The sequence below is a fragment of the Gigantopelta aegis genome, chromosome 8, assembly GCF_016097555.1.
Source record: "Gigantopelta aegis isolate Gae_Host chromosome 8, Gae_host_genome, whole genome shotgun sequence".
In the NCBI taxonomy this organism is placed as follows: domain Eukaryota; kingdom Metazoa; phylum Mollusca; class Gastropoda; order Neomphalida; family Peltospiridae; genus Gigantopelta; species Gigantopelta aegis.
Genome location: NC_054706.1, coordinates 62,042,051 through 62,067,259, shown reverse-complemented (window position 1 = coordinate 62,067,259; position 25,209 = coordinate 62,042,051). Strand labels below are relative to the sequence as shown.

The following is a 25,209-nucleotide window of genomic DNA, read 5'->3' as shown; positions in this document are numbered from 1 at the left end:
CATATATATATATATATATCGGAAAGAATTCACCGAGTGTTCACAGTTTGTTGCCAACAGAGTTATAGTTCAGTTCGGGGTCGAGTAAGTTTTTTGAATATGTTATTGTCCGATGAAGTCTATCATACATATTGTATCTTTTTCTTCTTAGAGATGCCCTCCTGGCTTGGAATTGCTGTGTTCGTTGACGACTCGCATGTCTCCTGGCTATCCGCTCGATGCTCTTCAAGTGGCATATGACCGATGTTTTGTCACGTACCCCAGCTCCCACAGCTGTACATCTTTGAATGACCGAACTTGAAAACCCACTGTTCAGCATATGCACGGCACTGTGTATGCGGCTGGTGAAATTTCTATGGTATGTAACAGTTTTTGGATTTGTTCTGCTGTACGCTCTGTTGACGCTCTCACACTTTTGAGTATTTGTGTTCAGTTTAGTCTTCTCAATGGCTTTTACACCCAGTCTTATGTCTATGCATTGTTTAATCAGTGCCTCGTCCTCTACCGTGACATTTAACTTTGTACCGGTAGGCATGAATGTCATGTTTGATCGTCCCTTTTTCACCCCTGAGCACACAAAGGAATGTTTTCTGCATGTTGCTCCACATTTCCCAGTCACACAATATAGTATACTCGTAGCAGTGTAAGACAGTTTGCTTACTAACTTGTTCATGTTGCCGGCAAGTTGGTTGTGTGCCGATGTATATTCACTGTGGCAGCGCCGTCTCAAGTCGATAGCAAATCTTTTTTTAACCTTTTCTCGTTCCGCTTTTGTGTTTCCAGGGAACATGTTGTCACTGAACTTGACCCTTTCTGTAAACTTCCTTTGTGATTCGGATAAATGACGGGTGTCTCTCAGATTTTTTATCTTCACTTTAGATATTTTGCTCTGGGATGACTGTAATCCGGACACGGCACGGGAATCGCCATCAGTCGTGAAGAATCCAATCGTGAGTGGAGAGACGTCTGATGAGAAGTCACTTGAACACTGAGCTGCAGAATGTTCTTCGTCTCCTATTGTGTCGTCAAGCCGGAGATTTGCTGTACAGGTACCTGTATGATCGGGGCAGAGTATTAGTCTATTTTCTCTCGCTGCTTGAAGCTCACGAGCCTTGCAGAGTTTATTTCCTGTGTAAAGTCCTATTATTTGTTTCTTGCCAGTCTCATTTTCCACCATAGTGTAAGTTGCTTGTGTAGCCGGTTGAAATGGTGTTGAACCGCACCCACTTGAAAGAGGATTGTTGTACCGGCAGTCTCCTTCTATGGCAATGGGATGGTCAGCTGAAAATCCCCTATTAATGTTCAGTTGTACTAAGTCTGCTCTGCGTGTGGACATGTCAAGTTTATTGAGACTGGTTGTCACTCGTCCCACTTCGTTGGCAGTATTCTGCATTCCGCTGGTAGCTGGGGGTGTGACTCCAGCACACAGCATTATTCCCCGGAAACCGGTAACACCGACAGATGTGCTCTGTAGTCCTACGTGTACACCGACATTTGGCTTTGCTGATTTTGGTCCCCTCCTAGTATTCTGTGTTGTCTCTTCATACAGTTTGTATTTTTTACTTGTGAATGAACACTTTTGACATCTCAGTCCTGCACGGGTGCAGAGGCCCCATTTCTGACACAAGTCTAGATTCCATGTGTACTTGCCAGTGCACCCTGGACAAGCTAGTCTGTGGTCTTCATTAGTGTCATTAAACATCTTCAGAAGCATACCACAGTGTATAATTTTGGAATCATTCATGTCCATTTTTGCTTTCAGGAACTCGCCTGCCTGTGTACCACCTCCAGTTGAGATCCGTGTTGGTCGGAGAAGTCTAATGTCACTGGGAATTCCATCCGCATCCTTGACGATGTATGACTGTCTATCACAATGGTGTACCACAGCGTTGAACTCTTCTTGACTAAGTCTCTTGGTAACTGGTATGTTGTCACCTTCAGGCTTAAGACACTTTGTTTTAGTAACACCTATAGTTCTTTTGAACAGACATTGGTGTCCCTTTTGAAAGGCACCCTTGTTGTGCAGGTTTTCTGTTGGATTTTTCTTTGGCTTCATTGTTAGCACACTGGGTGTGGTATATTCTCTTAGTATAAGGAAAAGTTGTGAACTTTTGTATCTCTTAGCATGTAGCAGTCTTCAGCGGAATGGAACCTGTGGTGTGTGTTATGTTAATAAATACTCTCATGCAGTAAACTGATGCGTGTTCTGTTTTGAATTTGTTTATGATTGTGGTCAGTTCTCTCAGCCATGAGATACTTTAGGCTTCAGTTCACTCCCAGTTTGAAATTGCCCATGTGTCCCGTTGACAGCTGCCAGTGTGCATACTTCCCTCTCATACTGTCCCAAAATAACCTTTTTGTGGCTCACTTGAATTTGCCAAATCCAATATTTAAATTAAATTTTTAATAAAAGTTCATGCATATGACATATTAAAATATGCCAGTACCCAGTATGGTCTTGTAATTTTAATGTGACCATTTCATAAGGTTCTGCTGTCAGTACCCCCCATTATACAACAGCAAACATTTGGAATGTCACCTCCATGTTATAACTTTGGTCAGGTGAACTTGAGGTGTGGAGAAGCTTAATTTTCTATTATTTCAGCCCAGTGTTGCTAACCCCCGGGCCAGTCTTCATGGCCTCTTGCGTTAATGCATATTAGAAGACATGACCAAATTTGGTGTTTTCCTACTAGGTATGCGTCATAGTATGTCATGTGTCAAAACTGACTAGCTATCCCATTCCAAACCCCCTCTTAAGGGATCACACCGCTATTTCAGCCAATGAGCGACGTGTAGGCGACGAATTTAGTTCCATGAAAAAGAGTACCTCTTTTCTTTATTTTATTATGTTGGTGTCTGAACAGACTTGACAGTATGATTATGGAATATTGGAAGGGTAACATTGCCTCTTGATTTTGGCATATCAAACTGACAGATGCATATCTGCTTAGCTACAAGCAAGACCATTGTTTGCTATGCCTGTGGTACATATATTTAACGAGAGTAGCCTCCCCTCCATTAGCCCATGTGCTTAGGAGAGTGGATAATTAAAATTGCAGGTGGCGAAGTATCAATTTTATTTACTTAAATCCTGTCACAGAGGCTGTTCTCTTCATGTCAGGTAGTATATAGCACCTACTGTTAATAATTTAGTCAGTGCTTGGCTTTATATTTGTACTGTCACCAACGGGTGGGGGTGAAATAGAGCTAATCGACCCCTCCACAGAAGGACCGATAACCCTGCCCCACGATCAGCAAGATGGGAGTCTGAACTGAGAGACCGATAACCTGCCCCCATCAGGTCGTTCCTGCCACGACTGCACTCCCTCCGACTGACGCCCCCGTTACAACCGTAACCGGCGCCGCCTCCACCGACGAAGGCAAAAGCAAATCCCCAGGTGGAACGAAGCCCGACCTGGAAGAAACCTTCCCTGCTTCAGCCGAAACAGGGAGCAACAGCGCCCCCTCCGCGCCAAGCGGCGCTTCGGGTTTACTGGTATCACCATGAAGATGGCGAACAGACGAGGAGGCGCCCTTGCGCCTACCACTTGTCCGCGAGCTCTTTGAACTGGACACCGACTTGCCGACCGCCGGCAAATCGGTATGGAGCACGACCCCGGAGGTTGCCACTGTGCTCCGCCCGTCCCGTTCACGTCTAATCATCCTCTTTCGCTCGGCGTCTTTTGACAGCTTCTTTTTACTACAGAACTCGAACACGACTGCAATGGAGGTCTGTAGAATCAAAAACAAGGATATACGGTCTACCCATGCGCGGGTGTAGGTTATACATCCGGCAAGGGGAGATAATTCTGCAGTGGAGGTTATAACTCAGGGTCGTATAGCATTGTTGTTGTGCTAGTACGGTAAGTTGAATAAGACTATATTTGTTTTTACAACATGTACCTAGTTTGATTTGTATTGGGATACACTCGTGTCCAACCCCTGAATTGTTCATGGCAATCGGCAATGCTGTGGAAATTGCCATGGCACATTTGTGGACTATATTCAGGTTTTTTTTAATGGCATGTTTTTTTCTGTGGACATTTTCTTAAATGTAGGGGTTGCTTGTCATATGTAATTTAGGTTGTTAAAAAGGTTCTTTTAAGTAGGAAACATGTTACAATAGGTGCAAACTCGGACAGTTTCTTTAAACCTATTTATACATATTCAGTATCAGTAAAAACATTAATTTTTTTCATTTTATTGAAAGAAAAGAAAGAAAGAAAGGTTTTATTTAACGACGCACTCAACACATTTTATTTACGGTTACATGGTGTCAGACATATGGTTAAGGATCACACAGATATAGAGAGGAAACCTGCTGATGCCAATTCATGGGCTACTATTTTCGATTAGAAGCAATGGTTCTTTTATATGCAACATCCCAGACAGGGTAGTACATACCACAGCCTGATATATACTAGTTGTAGTGGACTGCCTGGAATGAGAAATAGGCCAATGGGCCCACCGACGAGGATCGATCCCAGACTGACAATGCATCGAGCGAATGCTTTACCACTGGGCTACGTCCCACCCCCTAATTTTATTGATGACACAAAGACAATTATTATTACTATTTTTTATTACATGTAACAATTCTCTTTGATAAGCACAATGGTCTCCAATTATAAGCCTGTAAAATAATAATACATGTAACAGTAAAGTCAGAACTACAATAAGTTAATATCATACCTTTAAATACTGTTAAGATCTTCTCCACATTTTGTTCAGACAAATCGCAGAGATCTCCTTAGATAAAAAGCATGCAAAGTTTTCACCGTCTGCCATTTTATAAAATATGGAATACTTTTTAAAGGTACAGACCCTACTTTTAAACACCAAGGCATATTTCTCACTATTATGATCACTGAAATCAAACATTACTTATATTTTTTCGTTAGATTTTCCGTACATTTCCGTTCATCCTGGTGTTTTTAATACCACAAAATGCATTTTTCATATGTTAAAAAATGCACATGCTTCTGAGAATTAACGGTTATGGAGTCGCGTTTTATTCTATTTTTAAGGGTATTTCAGCATCACAGACTCTTTGTTTCACTCTGTTGTATCCAAATTTGTTACAGGCTTGTAAATTAAATTAACCAAACTTAGTGTCCATTTCCACGGGTTGAAACTAGGGTCTAGGTGAAAATATGCCTTAGTGTTTAAAAACTAGGATCTGTCCCTTTAAGAGAGATGGAAGCCTCCAAAGTATGTGATGTAAGAAATCTGACAGCATGACAATTCAACTGAATTGCTTCATAACTTGTCATGACGTGAGATTACATCACATCTTGTCACTACAAAACAAAGAACACTAGGTCATTATACCCATGGACACTAGGTCATTATACCCACGGACACTAGGTCATTATACCCACGGACACTAGGTCATTATACCCACGGACACTAGGTCATTATACCCACGGACACTAGGTCATTATACCCATGGCACTCGGCAAAGCTGTGAAGTTTTTAATTCTGTGTGGCACTGTTTTTGCTGTGGACTACATGTATATTCAATATTATTTCCAAAGCATGTTTTTCACTGTAGACATTTTTTCTAATTACAAGGGTTGATACACTAAAACCAATACCTGGTTGACTCTCACCTGCATCCCATCTTGTTTGTTAGTACCGGCACTTTCTTCAGGATGAAATGCAATTCAATAATTTTCAGTTACTTTCCCCCTCATATTTACAATTTTTTTCATTTTTTTTAACTTGCCTACGTGAACACTTAGATTTTATCTAAGACAGAGTCCCATAATGAATAGTCCACAAGTTGCAAGTAGGGGATTTAAAAAAGATATCTTGAAATGTCTGAGAAAAAAACAACCTCTTGAAGAGGTCCGTAAATGTATTTAACCATGGAAACCTCCCCCAAAAATGCAAAACAAACCAAACAATCAGCATAATATGACACATATCAGTGTTAACTGGCCCTATGATATTTCTGTTGTCAGGTATCAGGCAAGGAGTAGTGTTGATCCCTGAATTTATATCAGTCAGCTGTTCAGTTTTGTCTAAGAATATCCCAAAGTTGGTTATTATGAAATAAAATTTAGCAAAACTCCTGAAAATATTTTTCTACAAACAAAATCATGTTCAAATAATAACCACAATTGTTCATATTTGGATAAATGGAGCAGTCACAGTGCTGTTAAGGCACATCATTGTCACATGAAGTAGTCAGTTCCACAAGCACTGAACAACTACAATGACGAATGATCAGTAAATGTCCTGATGAAGCTTTTCATTCTGTTGTCACATATCCAACAGCTGAAAATAAATGAATAAAATAAATGTACAAGTTTATCAAAACTTGAGTAAATTTGTTTCAAAAGAATTACATTTTCATATTATTATTTTTAGAATTATTATTAAAGTGATAGATCCTATTTTTTTAAAAATAATACTGCATATTTTTCACTATTAGATCCGTTATTGATAACTGAAATGAGACAATACTTAAATTTGATAGTTTTTGCCATCCTGGTATTTTAATATTAGAACTGGGTGGTATTGAAATTTGAGGTTCAGTATCGATATCAGAATTTTGGGGGTGATTTACCTTAGTATCGGTACGGTATTTGGTATTGACACGATACTGATATCGAGCGCTATTTTCAGTATACTCAGCTTTAAATACATGCCTGTGTTATGGCTCACCCACTAATTTCATCTAAATACAATTAAATTCCATACACAAGGCTCTCATCTGATTTATACCAACCCATTTTGAGTTTGTCAGATATATTATTACCAGTAGTGTTTTCCGGGAAATATTTTTCAAGACTGAAATTTCAGTATTTTGAAATTTGCTCGGTACGGTAAATCGGTATTGACATAATACCGATACCGAACAATATATATGGTATACCGCCCAGCTCTATTTAATACTATGAAATGCATTTTTTGATATATTTAAAAATGCATGTGCATTTGAGAAATATCTGTTATGCAGACAAGTTATGGTCTATTTTAAAGGATATTTCACCATTTCAATGACATAGATTGTTTAACTTTATCAAAATGTGTTTCAGGTTTGTAGATTAACCAAATTTAGTGTCAATTTTCATGGGCTGAAACATGGGTCTGTGCCTTTAATATTAATTGAAACAAGCCAAGCTGAAATGGCTCACCATTACTGACACTTAAGTAAATTTACAAATTTAAAAAGATTTGGTCTAGCAAATTAACAAGACTGCCACATGGAATAAAACTAGCCAGACTACATGTTATTGCCAATTGCTGTAAAATCACTTTTTTAATGGTGGTCTAATTTTTGTGTAATCATGAACTAGAACTGTCAAAGAATTTAAGGATACAACAAAAATATAGGTACACATATAATTCAAATTTATCATACTACTTTTTCGATCCATGAATTTTAGTACGCAATAAAATGTGTTTTACATAGATGAGAATGCCATATCCCCAAAAGTCCTGAAATTACAGCAGCTTATTTAGAAAATAGTTTAAAAGACATGATGTTTAGCAGATTATAAATAATAAAGCTAGGCAGTCAAGACTCCTAGAGGGTATGTGGGCAAGCTACCCCGGAACATTAAAAAAATATAATGGCCTGAAAACAAAAATTAATCCTTTTCTAAATATCAGAGTAGATCATTTTAAGGTTTCTTTGGTTGATTTTATTTTTTGGGGTGGTTGCGCAATATTTTTATCTATCTTAAATTTCATAGCACAGTTTATTGATACACATTAGTTATCAAGAAACATCTTGTATGCCACTTTTGTCCAAACAAGTATGTACATTTACACTGCTCACAGATCTCGCAAGGTCAAAATGGACCAATGGTGATGAAGATAACATGTGGAGAACATAACCGTGCCATGTTGGAATCCCCGAAATGGTGGCTGGTATAAAACCCAGATTGTAGGGGTGAAACATAGCAAATTTTGACAAAACCGGGAAGGGCACAAAATCCGGAATTCCGGATAAATCCAGAGGATTCTCATCTATGGTTTTAGCAAAACCATAAAAATTTAAGTCCACAAAAATAAAGGATTTCATAGAAAACAATTCTTATGCATGAAGCAAAAACACTAATAAGACTGAAAGGAATAAAAATACGAACAAGAATGTTTTACACATCCAACTGTTTACAAATATATATAAGAAATCTTCCTCAGGGAAATATCTTTTAAAGGCGCAGAGACCCCAGTTTCATACCATGAAAATGGACACTAAATTTAGTTAATCTGCAAACCTGCAACACACATTTGGATATAGTTATAACAGAGAGAAACTAAAGTCTGCGATGTTTACATAGGGAAATGTTGTCTAATAATAAGTGAAGCTTGTCTCGATAACAATTACTTCTCAGATGAACGTGTTTTTTTAGAATGATGAAAATGCAATTTGGGGTCTTGCAAAAAACCGGATGACCAGAACCACTTCAAGTGTACAAAAATTAATATTGTAAACAATATGTTTAGTACTTCTAATTTAAATGATAAAAAACGGCTTTAATAATAAAACAATATGTTGTAGTCTTTGAAAACTATGGTCTATCACTTTAAGAAAGGTAAATTTAAACTTAATCAATCTTATTTTGAATTTTTGGCCTCACAGCCTTTGTCAAGGAACTGGTACAGGTAAGACATGTTAGTTAAATTTTGTGTTAATCAGAGCGGAATTAATTTCTTTCTTTTACATAGAATGATATAAATGTTATTGAAATTGTTTATTAATTTATTGTAATGGGGCGGCTCGTGTCCACAATTGCTCTCGCTTTTAATTTGGTAACAAGTGCCATGAACAATTGTGTTTCTGAGTCCTGCCAGTGATAATTTGAAATAATTTAACCAAGCTGTAAGCATTCTCTTCAGAATCTTAGAAGAGTTACAGTCCAATTAAAATCCAGATATAACATGATACTAGATAACACTAGAAATTCAAATAGAAACACAACACAGAAGTTGGATGATAATCATTTATGTCACAAAACACATATAAAGCAAATTATTCACATTGAGTTGATTGATCGTGTTATTTTTGCAATGCTTGTTACTGTCCAATCACTGTGTCTTGTAGCATATACCATTAATTTACAGTGTATTGGAACTGCACTGGCCAAGTGCAAATCCACTTGATAGATTTCATCAGGTGGTGGGACGTCGGTCTGGTACTCTGGAAACGTTATCGAGCCACAGGAGGTCCACGGTGTAATATCCTAGTGAAGCTAACATGGAGAGAAGGCAACACCTTGTTGGTGCCCGTAGTCAAGCTGTGGGTCCAGTCTGAGAATATAAGAGGCCTTGAGTCTCTGGTGGGAATATTAAACAAGAGACTTTGCTCTACATGTATGTCACCACAAGAAAGTACAGCACAGGTTCGTTTCGCATAAAGGCATCAGGTTTCTTCGTGTAGCGTTGGTACTGATTAACAATATGTAAGTTTAATGTCATGATTGGACTCGAGAATAATTAAACAAAAGGTCTGTGGCATCAGATTTAGGAAAACATTTGTATTTAGACACAGTACCTTGCAACGATTTGGTTGTTGACGACTGCCAAAGCATTACATAGTTTCCTCTAGTGCTTCCCTACATATTAATATCAATAAGGGAAGGGCTAGAGGTGACTCGAGCTATGTGTCACTCGAGCTATGTGTCTTAAGCTGCGTTATTCCGCATCACATATGTTAGCACTGTGTTGTTCTGCGTTCCTTGTATTAAATGTAGCTGCGTCCCTTGCATTCTGATCTGTTGTTGGCTCCAGTCTTCGGAGCTGGGTAAAAAACCCAAGCCCCCGTAACAGCGTCATGTTTCGTCTTATATACCCCCAACCCTGGTAAATAATGTTATGTTACATTACATCATTATTTTCCGAGTTCCTCCGATTACACATTGGTAGACGACGTCAAAATACCAAACCCAGAAATGGTTCAAATTTACAATTAAAACCCATCTTTAATTTTAATTGTAGAATAGTTTCTGATTAATTATAAATATTTCTTAATTTAAAGTCTACAATTTAATGTGGAGATACTATTTTCTTTAAGTTTGTAAAGACAAAAATAGTTTATTCTTTATATCACCAATGTCAAATAATGTATAATTTTTTTTTTTAAATGCATACATGTAGTTAAGAACACTTTAGATCCTAGTGTTTTCCCTAGCTTGTTTTTGTACGGTGCAGCACCATGCCTAAATAGTCTAGCACCATCTTGCCTTAATCAGCACCATGCTGCCCTGAGATTAAACAAGCTTGTTTTTGTACGGTGCAGCACCATGCCTCAATAGTCTAGCACCATCTTGCCTTAATCAGCACCATGCTGCCCTGAGATTAAACAAGCTTGTTTTAGTACGGTGCAGCACCATGCCTCAATAGTCTAGCACCATCTTGCCTTAATCAGCACCATGCTGCCCTGAGATTAAACAAGCTTGTTTTAGCACCATCTTGCCTTAATCAGCACCATGCTGCCCTGAGATTAAACAAGCTTGTTTTAGCACGGTGCAGCACCATGCCTCACGCACCATCTTGCCTGCACCATGCAGATTAAACCAGCACGGTGCAGCACCATGCCTCAATAGTCTAGCACCATCTTGCCTTAATCAGCACCATGCTGCCCTGAGATTAAACAAGCTTGTTTTTGTACGGTGCAGCACCATGCCTCAATAGTCTAGCACCATCTTGCCTTAATCAGCACCATGCTGCCCTGAGATTAAACAAGCTTGTTTTAGTACGGTGCAGCACCATGCCTCAATAGTCTAGCACACATCTTGCCTTAATCAGCACCATGCTGCCCTGAGATTAAACAAGCTTGTTTTAGCACGGTGCAGCACCATGCCTCAATAGTCTAGCACCATCTTGCCTTAATCAGCACCATGCTGCCCTGAGATTAAACAAGCTTGTTTTAGCACGGTGCAGCACCATGCCTCAATAGTCTAGCACCATCTTGCCTTAATCAGCACCATGCTGCCCTGAGATTAAACAAGCTTGTTTTAGCACGGTGCAGCACCATGCCTCAATAGTCTAGCACCATCTTGCCTTAATCAGCACCATGCTGCCCTGAGATTAAACAAGCTTGTTTTAGTACGGTGCAGCACCATGCCTCAATAGTCTAGCACCATCTTGCCTTAATCAGCACCATGCTGCCCTGAGATTAAACAAGCTTGTTTTAGTACGGTGCAGCACCATGCCTCAATAGTCTAGCACCATCTTGCCTTAATCAGCACCATGCTGCCCTGAGATTAAACAAGCTTGTTTTAGCACGGTGCAGCACCATGCCTCAATAGTCTAGCACCATCTTGCCTTAATCAGCACCATGCTGCCCTGAGATTAAACAAGCTTTTTTCACTAATTAATTCTAAAATTGCCTTTATAAAACACCCAAAAAGGTATTATTAATTAATAAAATATGCCTTTTATATATGTTGCTATTCATTTATTAAAGCAAGCACATAAATTACATTAATGTTTATTTCAATTAATTTTTGTGCATTTTTAATGAAAAACAAGTGACCTGAACATGGTGAAAATGCTCCAAAAGTGTTTAGTCCACCATGCCATGCCAAATTTCTAGGGAAATCACTAGATCCACTTACATTTTACATGCCTCTACGAGTGTAAAGAACACCAAAGATAACTTAGTAGTAATATGAAAAGATTGTTGATAGATAAACAAATAGATATTTAAGTATAAAACATTGTGAACACATAACTTCTATTATTTTATAAGATAGAGAACAGTACTTATGTTTTAATACTTTTATAGTTCCACTGTGCCTTACATTCCGATCAAACATCCTTAATAGTGAGCAGGGTTTCTGCCAGAGGGTAAAACGGGTATGGCACCATACCCCAAATGTTTTGGCAGATTAATTATTTAAAGTTAACGTTTTGACAAAATTAATGACTCTTTTATCATTACTGTATGAGTTTCTTAACCCTAACCCTAAACTTAATCAATTTTCTTTCTAGGGGAGGCCACCAATACCCCCTGCTGACTGTGGTTGCATTCCATTCCATAGTGCCATATCCAAAAACTGGTGAGTGAGTAACTTGTTTAACGTGCACATATACCACTAAGGTTTCGCACACGTCTGTCACAGGCAGAGTTTCTACATTATGGTAGCCCCACTCCCATGGCTAGTGATATTCAATGTTGGGCTAGTAAACAACTAATATTACCATGCCCAACAGCTAGTGAAAACAAAAGTTGTCAAATCCTGCATTTTAGTCTTATTTTTTAAATATGAATATCCTGTAACAAACTCACCCCCCCCCCCCCCCCACACCCCCCCAATCTTAGTGTGTTTAAGCTCCATCTCCCTCTTTAGGTGACATATCCGATTATTACTATTAATTAGTAAAAATTTATTTACTTAAAGTAGGACTAGTGGATTTTTAATCGTGGCTAGTAAATTTCTTAAATAATTCCTTAATAGTTGATAATTAGAATACAGCAGTGTTTAACTGATAAATCAAGCACGTTAAACTACATCGAATACACAGCAAGAGCTAAAGCAGGGCAGGGGCTACTTCATTATAAAATGTTGGTCCATTAATAAACACACAAAACAAGGTGTAGATTATGAGGGCTTTTAGAATTTTTATAAAAACCACTAGCCATAGGTTCAGTTATTTACAAAATTTACTAGCCACAATTAAAAATTCACTAGCCCTACTTTACATTAAGTTAATACAATTTTACTAAATAATAGTAATTATCAGATACATGTATGTCACCTAAAGAGAGAGATAAGAGCTTAAAAACACTAACATTGGTAGATTGGGGTGGGGGCAGCTTATTCATATTTAAAAAATAAGACTTAACTGCAACATTTTACCCAAAACAATTCACTAGCCATCAGGGGGATGCAAATGATTCATCCTTTGTTGAACTCGAGACGATTCGTTCACAACCAAAAATTGTTCTTGGGCAATTCATACACTATAATTTTTATAGTTAACTTTAGAACTTGGCTGGAACTTGGTAGCGGAATGGAGATAATATCGTTGTTTATTGGTTGGTTACTTCAAATGACGCCACGTTGTAGTATTTTTGACATAAATGATGAAATTTTAGTTTAGTTACTAGATTAGTTTTCTAAATAGTATGTCAGAATTATAGGTGTAATTGAAGAGCAATTTGAATAACAACATATCAACAAAGTACTATAATGGACACAGACAGACAATAACAAGTTGATAGTACCACTAAAATTTAGTTTGTTATCATATACTAGTAGTTTACCACAGAACGAAAATAACTGACCATTTCTATGGCTAAGAAATAACATTTTAGATTTATTAGTCTAAATGTTATAATCAAGTGGACGAATTGTCCGAGGTGGGTGGACAAAATGTATGTGGACAAATTGTTTGTGGACGAAACTTCCAGAAAACAAACCGTCTGGATAGCCCGATAGGCATGGCAATAGTTTTTATTTACTAGCCAAACACTGAATATCATTAGCCATGGGAGTAGGGCTACCATAATCTAGAAGCCCTGTTTATATTTTAACAGTACTCACTAGCTGTGGTAAGACTTTTTCGAAGTGGTCAATACCAACTTCCTCTGACCCATCTATCTAAAAAAAAAAAAAAAAAAACCAAACGTCAATAGAATTTAAACAAAGTAATTTCAACTGGTAAATAATATAAATAATGTCAAATTTGCTTTTATTTTAATGGATACTTTTTTTTACATAATTATAAATTAATATTTATTTATAAAATTAATTTTTAAATATCACCACCCCCCCCCCCCCCCCCCCCCCCCCCCCAAAATACAGGATTTATTTTTTTTTTTTTTTTTACCTCAGTAGCACAAAACTACTACAGTGGTACACATTTTTTTTAAATACCCATTTAATTTTACTATATAGTAATAAAGACAATTCTAACCATGCAATAAAATATTTTATTTTATTGAACATACTACATAGATGTATGCCTCATATAAAATATTGTGTGTGTAGTACGACGTGTATGTGTTCACCAGAATGACGTCATGTCCCTAACCAGGATGCTCAGTGTCAATTCCATAAAATTCAACCAACTTTCCACACGATGTAATTGCAATATAGAAAGATGGTACGTAACACAGAACCACATATCAGTTGTTTTGCCATGCTATTTATTGCATTCATTTATAGTACGCATGATTTATACCATTCAACTTCTACGTGGTCTTGTGTTATAATATTCTTGTGCAATAAAGAACATGGCAATACAACTGCTATGTGGTTCTGTCTACGTATCTTTTGATTCAGTTTATGCTGCTCATTTTGATTTTTTTTTTAGATAAAAACATTTTCAGTACCAAATGGAATTTTATTACAATTGGTACATGTAGTTAAACGGTTATCAGAAAGCAAGTACAATTTATAAAGACTCAGCCTATGTTTTCATTTGTATTCTGTGATGTAGCAATTTTATAAAAACAAAAACAGAACATGAGTACATTTTCCTGATGACTCAGTTTATGTTGTCCATTTGCAATTTGTGATCTACATACATGTGGCAACACAGAATTTTGTTAGTGAAAATTGGAAAAGCCCATATAAAATGCTTTAAAACACTGAAAACTAAAATGCTAGTAGTAATATCAACAACAAAAACATTTAAAAAAAAAAAAAAAAAAAAAAAAAAAAAGGGAGGGAGAGAAAAATAGAAGAAAACAAAAAAAATAAAAAAAATAATTAAACTAACTTCAAACCTATAATAATAAAGTAACATACTTTGGCTTGATTAGCTGCTCTTGATGCTCCCTCTGAAAAAAAAAAAATTAAATGTTGGAAATCTGTCACAATTTTGTTTCTGTTTAACACCAGGCATTATAAATAGAGCACATTGATTAATTAATCATTGACCACTGAATGTCAATTATTTGATAATTCTGACATGTTTCCATTAGCAGCAGGAGATCTTTTATATGCACTTTACCACAGACAGAAGAGCATTTAAATTTTGTTATATACAGTGAAATCTGTCTAAACGGACATGCTTGGGACCTAATAATGATCTCATTTAGACAGGATCCAGTGTTTAGAGGGACTCATTTTAGAATTTAGAACATTTGGGATGATGAAACATGGCTGGTTTTGACAGGATTCTGTTTTGTCCAGGATCCAGTTTAGACAGGTTTCACTTTAACTGGTTTACATGAACTGATGAAGTGTAAAAGTTAAAGTTTGTTTTGTTTAACGACATAACTAGAGCACATTGATTTATTAATCATCGGCTATTGGATGTCAAACATTTGATAATTCTGACATAGAGATGAAACCCACTACATCTGTCCATCAGTAGCAAGAGACCTTTTATATGCACCATCCCACAGACACGATAGCACATACCACGCCTTTGACATACAAGTTGTGGTGCACTGGCTGGAATGAGAAATAGCCCAATGGGGATTGATCATAACTCAAACGTGCATCAAGCAAGTGCTTTACCACTGGGCTACGTCACGCCCCCTGATGAAGTGTTATGCTATATCCTATTCCAGTAGCAAAATGAAAAACTGTTTTGAACTTGCAGCTATTAGTTTAAGCATCATCCATAGTAACAGTAATATTTGATCTTTTACAGAAGAAATCCATTGCTGCAACAGTCATACAGTAAACTCTATTTATTAGTACCAAGGTATATATTGTATATATTTCCCCCAGTCCCAACCTGTGCCGCATGATTGGGAAAGTGAATATTATAGATGCCTTGCAAAGGTGGGAAATCATTTTGTGGAGTTGGAAGCAATTTTATCTCCTCAGATCTGAAGATGAAGACAGCTGCTAGAAACTGAGAAGCAATTTTAAAAATTAGTCTCAAAATTACTTATTGTGTAACGTTTTTTTAAACAGCAATATAAGATTTATACTACTACTTCTGAAAATCAACAATTCTCAATATACAGTGGACTCTGTCTAAACCGGATTCTGTGTAATCCAGATCTCTGCTTAAACCGGTCCATTTCTAAAGCCCCGTCCAGCTACCGTTTATCTCTTGGGTATATATCTCTGCCTAATCCGTACTCGGTCTACTCCGGACTCCGGAACGAAAGAACCGTTCATGCATTAATTACCTCTGTCTACACCGGATTGGGATTTGACTGAATGACGGGCTGCTTAATTAGCTGAACAATGATCGTCACTTGCCGAGTAATCAGGACGCCGCCGCAAGATCAAATACAAAATGTAATCGCACTGGTGTGAAGTTTACTCTTATTGCGATAGGCCGTTAGATCAATCGGATTAATATTAGTGTGTGTGTGTATATTTTGTGTTGTCTTATTTCATTTATAATTTCATACATACGAATAAATAATGTTTTAGGAAATAAAATGAAATTTAACCTAGTACAAATATTAGAACGACCATAAACACGTTTAATATGCAGCCACTAATATTTTATGCAGAAAAATATATTTAATATGCAATTACAATCGTTAAAAAGTCTTTGTTAGTGGATAACATCTTAAAAATTGCAGCAAACTCAGGAATGTCCCTTTAGGTATATTTTTTATGTCTGTGAAATAATCGATTGCAAGTCTGGCTTGTATGACTGTGTTTCCCAACCATCCATGGGTTCAAATGTCATTGTTATCGCGAGTTGTCGATCATTCAAGAACCATAACTCTGGATGAACTTTGTCTAAACCGGTCCTCTTTGTAAACCGGACTATTTCGACGGTACGAAGTGAGTCCGGTTTAGACAGAGTCTACTGTATTTGAAATTCTGTCGAAATAATATAGAAATCAAAATCTGCTTGTGAAGTTGACTATCAGAAAACATATTAGGCATTTTGAGTGGTGCGTATTTGACTGGCTATCCACTGTCAATTGCAAGTCTTGCCTTCAATACTTGGGGGGCGGGACATAGCCCAGTGTAAAGCGCTTGCCTGATGCATGGTTGGTCTTCTGGGATCGATCCCTGTCAGTGTGCCCATTGGGCTATTTCTCACTCCAGCCAGTGCACCATGACTGATACATCAAAGCCTAAGGCCGTGGTATGTGCTATCCTGTCTATGGGATGGTGCATATAAAAGATCCCTTGCTGCTAATCGAAAGGAGTAGCCTATGAAGTGGTGACAGCGGGTTTCCTCTCTCAATATCTGTGTGGTCCGTAACCATATGTCCAACACCATATAACCGTAAATAAAACGTGTTTAGTGCATCGCTAAATAAACCATTTCCTTTCTTGTCATAACACACTGGTTGGAATGGAAAATAAACAACACAACAGCTATACCATGTGATATCAATTCTATAACTTATGATTATCATACCTAGAACATTCTAACCACTGAGCTACATAAACAGCCTTGGTGCTCAAACCATTGGTTAAAATTAGTTAAAAGTTTGTTTTGTTTAACAACACCATTAGAGCACATTGGATGTCAGACATTTGGTAATTTTGAGATCTCGTCTTAGTGTGAATACCCACTACATTTTTTTCCATTACAAGCCACTGGGGATATTTTATATGCACAATCCCACAGACAGGATGGCCCATACCACAGCCTTTGATGTACCAGTTGTGGTGCACTGGTATGAACAAGAGATAGCCTAATGGGCTCACAGATAGTGATCGAACCTAGATCGACTGCTTTACCACTGGGCTATGTCCCGCCCAGATTTAAGGCTGGTAGATACATGTACATTGGCACCCCGGTACTGGCTTCCACCCAGAGTGGGCTTAATGCGGGGAGGCCGAGGGGTTGGAGAACGTATGAGGCCACTACACCAACGTCTCTGTCACTAACAACTGATACCTGAGGTGTGTGCACAGGACAGTGTGCTTAAGCCTTAAAGGCATACTGTCACAGACCACTGACCTATTTAATGGTCTAACAAAGTATTACCTGAACAAAAATAATTTGATTTGTCCCTAAATGTACTTTATTCAACCACCTTCATAGCCACCATACTCCATTTATTAAAGCCGCACACCCTAGTTTCAGCCCGCGAAAATTTATTCTAATTTTGGTTAATCTACAAAACTGTAATACACTTAGATCATGTTTTTATAAAATAGAGTGAAAAAGCAGGTTTTATATCGATAAATACCATGGGAATCCCTGTGACCCAATTACTTGAAATAATTTTGAAAGTTAGTATTCTGATGTCACCAGTAGATGTCGCTCGAAGCACAGAAATGCCTATGTCACGACAAATTTCCCAGAGTGCACAAAGACTTGGGGTGCATTCCTTTCACCTTTCTTGGGCATGTTCCAACTGTTCTGTCCTGGACAGCCAAAGGAATGAGTTTGGAACAGGAAGTTACTTTACCAACACTGGTGCTTCTGTTGAGGAAGTGGCTGCTGCAGCAATCATGATAATTGAATCGGAATAAGATGACAATGATAGTCCGTCACTGACCATGTTGACTATACTCAATGTTCTAGCTCAGATTTTGATGGGGCAGGGCGCTAATTTATTTGTAGGACATTTTTAACGCAAAAATCCTATTTTTGAGGCAAGTGCTGGATATCATCGAATTTTTTACATTCATAAATATCATATATGTAGGAATATCTATGCTGGTTTTAATTTACAAAATGTTTTTGGAGGGAGGGGGACAATCAATTTCTAAACCCAAATTTATTATTCTTAAATTTGGATATTTGATGAAACAGTACATTCATCGCCCTATGTAATATTATTGTACTAATGTACTAAATATAGACACTATTAAAAAAATCTCATTGCAGCCAGTGCAACACGCCTGGAATGTGCCGTGGTATGTGCTATCCTGTCTGTGGGATGGTGTATATAAACGATGAAACTAATGGAAAAAAGTAGCGGGTTTTTCTCTAAGACTTAAATTTCAAAATTACCAAATGTTAGACATCCAATAGTCGATTATTAATAAATCAATATGCTCTAGAGGTGTCGTTAAATAAAATCAAACTTTAACTATTAAAATGTTTTACAAAAGGTTGGATCACCTAAAAAATCATATTCTTTTTTTTATTATATATAGTATTTATACCATTTAAAATCATGCCCAAATGTAATTTAAAATAAATAAATGAAATAATTAAAAGAAATCAAGAAATGAAAAAAAGAGAATGATTAGAAATAAATAAAAAGAAATAAAGAAATAAAAGAACAAAAAAATAAAAAAAATGACATAAGGATATATTTGTAACAAGTTGCTCACTGCATTTAAAAACGGCTATTATTGCATGTCAAGGTCTAGATAGATTTCATTAAATAGTTTTGTAGACATGCTTTTAATAAAACACAGTTATGCCTTCATAGACCAAATAACCAGTGTTGCTAGTTTACTCCGTGCCATTTTATAAAGATGCAATCAATGTGTCATTGATAAGGACTACTGACATCAGTTAAAACTATATGTATGTATATTGGTCTGGGTATTTGCAAAGATAACAATTACTTTCAAATATTTACTTATCAAAATAAATTTCGCATTTGACGTTCTGTCGAAGTTTATCATGATGGTCTACTTTCAACTAGGTGTTTGCTAGGTGGTGTGTGGTTATGTGCGTGACGGTGTGAGGATTACTTCGCATTCAAGCTTTGTAAGACTGCCTGTCCGCTCGTCTGCAGTCATATCGACTAACAATAGAAAAGAAAAAAACATATCACGTTACTGTTGTCGGCTTTCACTAACTGTGGCCAAACAATGTATTGTCAAACGTTTTTTAGTTGGGAATTCAGACTCGTAACAACACTGTACACGCTTTAAGAGGAAAGCAAGATTTTGTATTTTTGTTTGACAATGAATTAGGGCAGGGTGGCGATATTCAGGGTCGGTGCGGCAACAAACACGGCAGGGCGGTACAAAACGGGGGCAGGGCGCAGCACCCCTCTATTTATTGCTAGCTAGAACACTGCTATACTACAGTGTTTGAAATAATAAATTTTATATATAAAGTGCAATTAGCCTACATTTGCTATTCGGCACCGGGTACTAGTGGCTAACCTATTGTTATTAGCAATTAGATGCACCGTTTATTATTGTTGGTAGTAGTAGTAGTAGTAGTACAGTCTGTAGGAACCAGAGGTGGGGAGGCATTTCCCCTCCCCAGGACGAAAATGTACGTTTTTTCTTGTCCTACTCTATTTAATTAAAGGTAACAATATAGCTTGTGCCCCCCATCCCCATCCCCCAAGGTTGTATCCCCTCTCCAGATATCGTAAGACTTAGCAAAATTATTGGTTTTAAGGGTTTGTAACGTTTTGTATTGAGATATTTACTTGTCTGAACTTTATTGTTAATGAAAATGTTCACGAACTGTGAAAAAACCCCTCACCAATGAACGACAAGCAAACGACAACAAATCGGATGTTCACTACACGAACCGTGCACGAGAAAACAAACCGAACCAAAATGAGAACGGTCACGTGGTATACCAACATCTGTGAGTTGAAACGGGAGGATCCCCTCTAAAAATAGATTAGACCTTGTCTGCTCAACATTTTTTTCTCAGACGCGCGTGCATTTTTAAGAAATACGAAAAATGCATTTTGTGGTATTACAAACACCAGGATTACCAAAAAACACTTCAGGTGAATGGAAATGTATATTCTAAATAATAAAATGTAAGTAAAGTACAATTTTATTTGTGAGAAAATGGGTTTAATAGCAAAAAACAACGGCGTAATGGTTAACAACTATCCCTTTAATGATATTTTATAAAAATAATTGAATTATGGCAATGGTCCACAATTCAAAAACTAAAATTGTCGAGAGGAATGACATGGATTTCACTCCATCATGGTTCAGTTAAGGCGATGCAATAGCTAGATTTGGTTTCCAACAATTAAGTTAATTTTTATTTATTATCCATTTTAAGTGAAATAAGGTCCTTAAATCCGTGACAGTATGCCTTTAACCATATTTGAATATAAACAAGAAAATGAAGTGAAAGTAAAACAAACATAACAGAGCCAATCTAAATATATACAAATACTTGTAAGCTGTCATAATAGCTTGCCTTATCACACAGATTAACCAATATACTTATATATTAATATGGGTATGTCAACAGGTAGCACTACACCAAATAAGATTTGGCCAGGTCAAAGTTCAAGGTGCACAAAACTTTTGATAGGGTCGTTAATACCACCAGTCCTGCCATTGAAATAAATGTGACAGTGTTCGTTGTTAAATTTTTTGGTTATCTGGGCAATAAATGTATGCAATCTTATTCAATCCAGTACCACTGTGTCGAGTAGCCATGTGCTTAAAATATGTATCCTATGGGGTGGCTGTAAAACTAAGAACTCAAGGCTTTAGCAGGGCTTGCTCTGCCACTTGCGAATTCCGAATTTTGATAACAATTGGCAAATTTTATTTTAATTTGATGAAAATATTTCATGCCATGATTGTTATTTTTTGTTGGCATTTTTTTTTAATTGTTGAACTTTAATAAATACATGTAAGTTGGCAAAATGTTCTGCTTGCCCAAAGCTATATGGTGCTGCTTTAGATTGCACCAAAGTTGAGGCGATAAATCATAATGGTCGGCCCAAAACGAGTATGAAAAAAAATAACCTCAAAACATTTCATCTCAAAATCAAACTAATGCTAAGCTGTAATAAGATTAAAATAACTTGAAATGCATTTCTGAATATGTACAACTCTTTATTAGCTATTATTAACATTACTGCACTAAAAAAACATTGGTGTGCTCAGAATAGTCAAAAAACCCTGTTGTGCCCAAATTACTGGTAGTGTGGTCTGTAGCCCTGGTACAACAATTTTGTGCAAAACTAGGGGTGTTATAAAAACACCAGTTTAAATATCCAAAGGTTCCACTTTTTTTCAATTAATACTTTGGAAAAGGGGTTGCTGTGGGATTATTTATTTTTAAGGTTCAGTTTGGTTAATATATTGCATGATATAGTGTTTTTAACCACATAAGTTAACAATGTCGCCTATGACATTTTATTTGGTATAGTACAACCAACAATGGTAAAGTTATTTGTGAACCTTAACCAGAGTGAAGTAATAACCAAATGTCTATGTAATGAAATGGGGTCAGAGGACAGAGATAATTATAGATCGCACATCATAACATGTACACCACATATAAAAGCCAAAAATAGACCTTACTATTGATTTAGTTATTAATTTTGAAAGCAAAAAGCATATAAAAATAAAAGTAGAGTCTAAGACCTAGAGCATAAACACAAAAACGAGAAACATACATGTATGTTAAAATGAGGAAAATAAGCATTTTGTTGCAGAAATCAGTGGGTGAGGGAAACAGTTCCTCATACCCCCCCAAAAAAACCACCACCTTCCTGACAACCAGAAATAAGCAGGTACTGGCTCAGGGCTTCTAGAATTTTTATGGGATCAGTGATTTTAAAAATTTACTAGTCACATTTAAAAATTCACTAGGCCTACTTTACTTTTTTAATAAATAATAGTAAAAATTGGATGCGTCACCTAAAGAGAGAGATATAGCTTAAAAACACTAACAATGGGATAGTCTTGGGGGGCAGGATATTCATATTTACAAAATAGACTTAACTGCAACATTTGAAAAAAAAAATTCACTAGCCGTCGGGCATGGCAATAGTAGTTATTTACTAGCCCAACATTGAATATCACTAGCCATGGGAGTGGGGCTACCATAATCTAGAAGCCCTGCTTGGCTAAAAGCTGCTTGATAAATCCAGGGATCAATTAAAAATTGATTGGCAACTACTATTTAATGTTTTACAATATTATGTAGTGACCTCTGAAACTTGTGTAGCGAATCACAATGTGATACTGAACAAATGTGCCCTAAACTTTTGAACAATTTTTGTTTTAAAACCAATGCTAAACAATTTGAAGAAATTATAAGGAAGGAAATCTTTTTATTTAATGACACACTCAACACATTTTATTTATGGCGTCAGACATATGATTAAGGCTCACACAGAGAAGAAATTAAACTGAGGTTTTTATATACCGGTATATTTTTTTTAATTTCTAAAAACCCATACCAAAAACCAATAAAGGACAATGCATGCATTAATAAAAAGACAAACATTTGTCTTACCAGCAACAAAAACTCTAAGAACCTCTGTGAAAAGAAAAACTGCATCAGGGTGTACTGAAAATAGAAGCAAAAAAAAAAAAGAAGCAGAGTACATTAAATTTTTCTACAGTATATATCATTACAGTACATGACATTGTATGTTAGTATAAAAGTAAAATATTTACGCAATCATAAGTTTATAATGACATAACCTATATTATTGTCCTCCTTTTTAAGGAGTGTGGTTGGTGGGGCATTATATTTGGAAAGGAAATTGTATGGCTTCAGGTTGATGTGTTTTTAATAAATGTAATGCAACTAAAGGTCAGTCAATTTTTTAAAAGAATATTTACAGGCTGTTGAGAATATGTACTTACAAACTTGTACATACATGTACACTGTATGATTTGAAAGGCATCCAACTTCTTTTTTTACCCCCTGCTAAACTAAAGCTCAATGTCTTTATGACTATGTGTATTTTCAGTGTGTACATGTATTAACAATCTCATCATGATGTTATTAATATTATTACAGGGAACATTCAGAGATTGCTACACAATTTAATAACATTAAACAGTAGTTGCTAATCAATTTTCAATTGACTAGAAATATCGCTAATAAAGATATTGAAAACAAAATGTTCCCTGTATTGTACCTTTTGTTTTGTCATCCTTAAAATTCATTTGTAGGATACTCTGCACAGTTTTCTGTAAAACAAAATATTAATAAAACTGGATATTGTATTGAAAGCCACTATACTTTTAGAGTTTTACAAAGCCCTTAAAAATTTTTATCATTTCATGAGGGCTATTTTATACAAATTCAATAATGATAAAACTGAAAGAGTTCCGTATTTCCCCCCTATTTGGGGTATTGAATTAGCCATATCAACTGGGTATTGCATTAAACACTACAACCGACGTAGTGTCTAGGCCTGGATTCAAACTCCAGACCATTGGGACTGTAGTCGAGCACTCCAACCACTGGACCACACAGTGGATCAACAAATGAAACAGCATTTTAATACTTATATATCGCATAGGGTGTATTTTGATGGAATGAACACGTCTACGGAATAAAACGAACATTTAGTCCCATAATGCATCATTCTTTCTTCTGTGCTACATTTCTTCCAAAAACACCATCAAAAGCACCCTTATGGAGGACATTTTACGGGATGCGGAGAACTCGTATGGAAACTAACTTGTATGAATGGAAAACTCATATAGAAAACGAACTTGTATGGGGATGTATGGATATGCAGATATACTTTGATATTTCTCTTAAATGTGTATTTTGACACTTGTTTTGTATACATGCTTCTTATTTGTCACCATCAGTCAACTATTTGCATGTCAACAGGGCATCATCCTGTGTCGGACTGATATCAAAAGAATATAACGGCGATGTGTAATCCATTGTTAATTGATGAACAAAAAAGGTATTATCTTGTATTGGCAGCTGTGAAGCATTATCCAAACCCCTACACGAAATACACCATTAAATTAGAAAACAATAGGTAAATAAACCAGAACAGAACTTTATTACACTCAGGCCGTTATGCAATGGTGTAAGAGGAACATACATATTCTGATTTTGACAAGATGGTTAACAGGAGGATAATAAGAATATAAATACATTGCTTGGTACATATATAAATATAAATATGAATACAAATACAGTACATGATATTACATTATAAAGATATGTGTATTAACAATATACATACATGATAATACATTATAGAGATATGAATATAGAAATATAAATACATTTCGTGATGTAACAAAGTAAGAGACATATTGTAAAATATATTTATTCAGAACAATTTAGTTACAACTGTGTACTTTATATTTCTTGATATTACAACTTCTATATATAAATATTTAGTGCATGTTAATTTTTATAAATGTGTATAATTTGATATAGAAAATAAAAATAAAATTCAAGTTTCTTAGCCTAAAACATTATATGCGAGATTAACTACCACGTGACTTGCCCAATCAATAAAAAAAATGCATGTCATTAGACTTATTTCCTGCGACAGAAACCGTAAACAATGCATGCATGTTTTGCATTTCTCACTAGCTCGAACTTAAAAACCACTAGCCACGGACGTCGGGCTAGCGGATTTGTCGAACTCTGCATAAAAACTACACACAAGTTGCTATACAGTATTGGATATATCAGTTTGTAATTTCCATACGAGTTCACTGCATTTTC

The 25,209-nt window shown here is 36.4% G+C and overlaps 1 protein-coding gene across 2 annotated transcripts in view; it reads right to left on the bottom strand.

Annotated features, from left to right (window-relative positions):
* Positions 1-4,567: 4,567 nt before the first annotated feature.
* LOC121378298 (centromere protein X-like) overlaps positions 4,568-25,209 on the bottom strand; it is a 41,415-nt gene continuing 20,773 nt past the window's right edge. For both annotated transcript variants that reach the window (XM_041506405.1, XM_041506406.1), the window contains exons 2-6: positions 23,642-23,693; positions 23,008-23,061; positions 14,721-14,752; positions 13,512-13,568; positions 4,568-6,285 (exon numbers count right to left, since the gene is read on the bottom strand). In XM_041506405.1, coding sequence (XP_041362339.1) covers positions 6,271-6,285; positions 13,512-13,568; positions 14,721-14,752; positions 23,008-23,061; positions 23,642-23,693 — 210 coding nt within the window. In that variant the 3' untranslated portion in view covers positions 4,568-6,270. The remainder of the gene's footprint in view (positions 6,286-13,511; positions 13,569-14,720; positions 14,753-23,007; positions 23,062-23,641; positions 23,694-25,209) is intronic.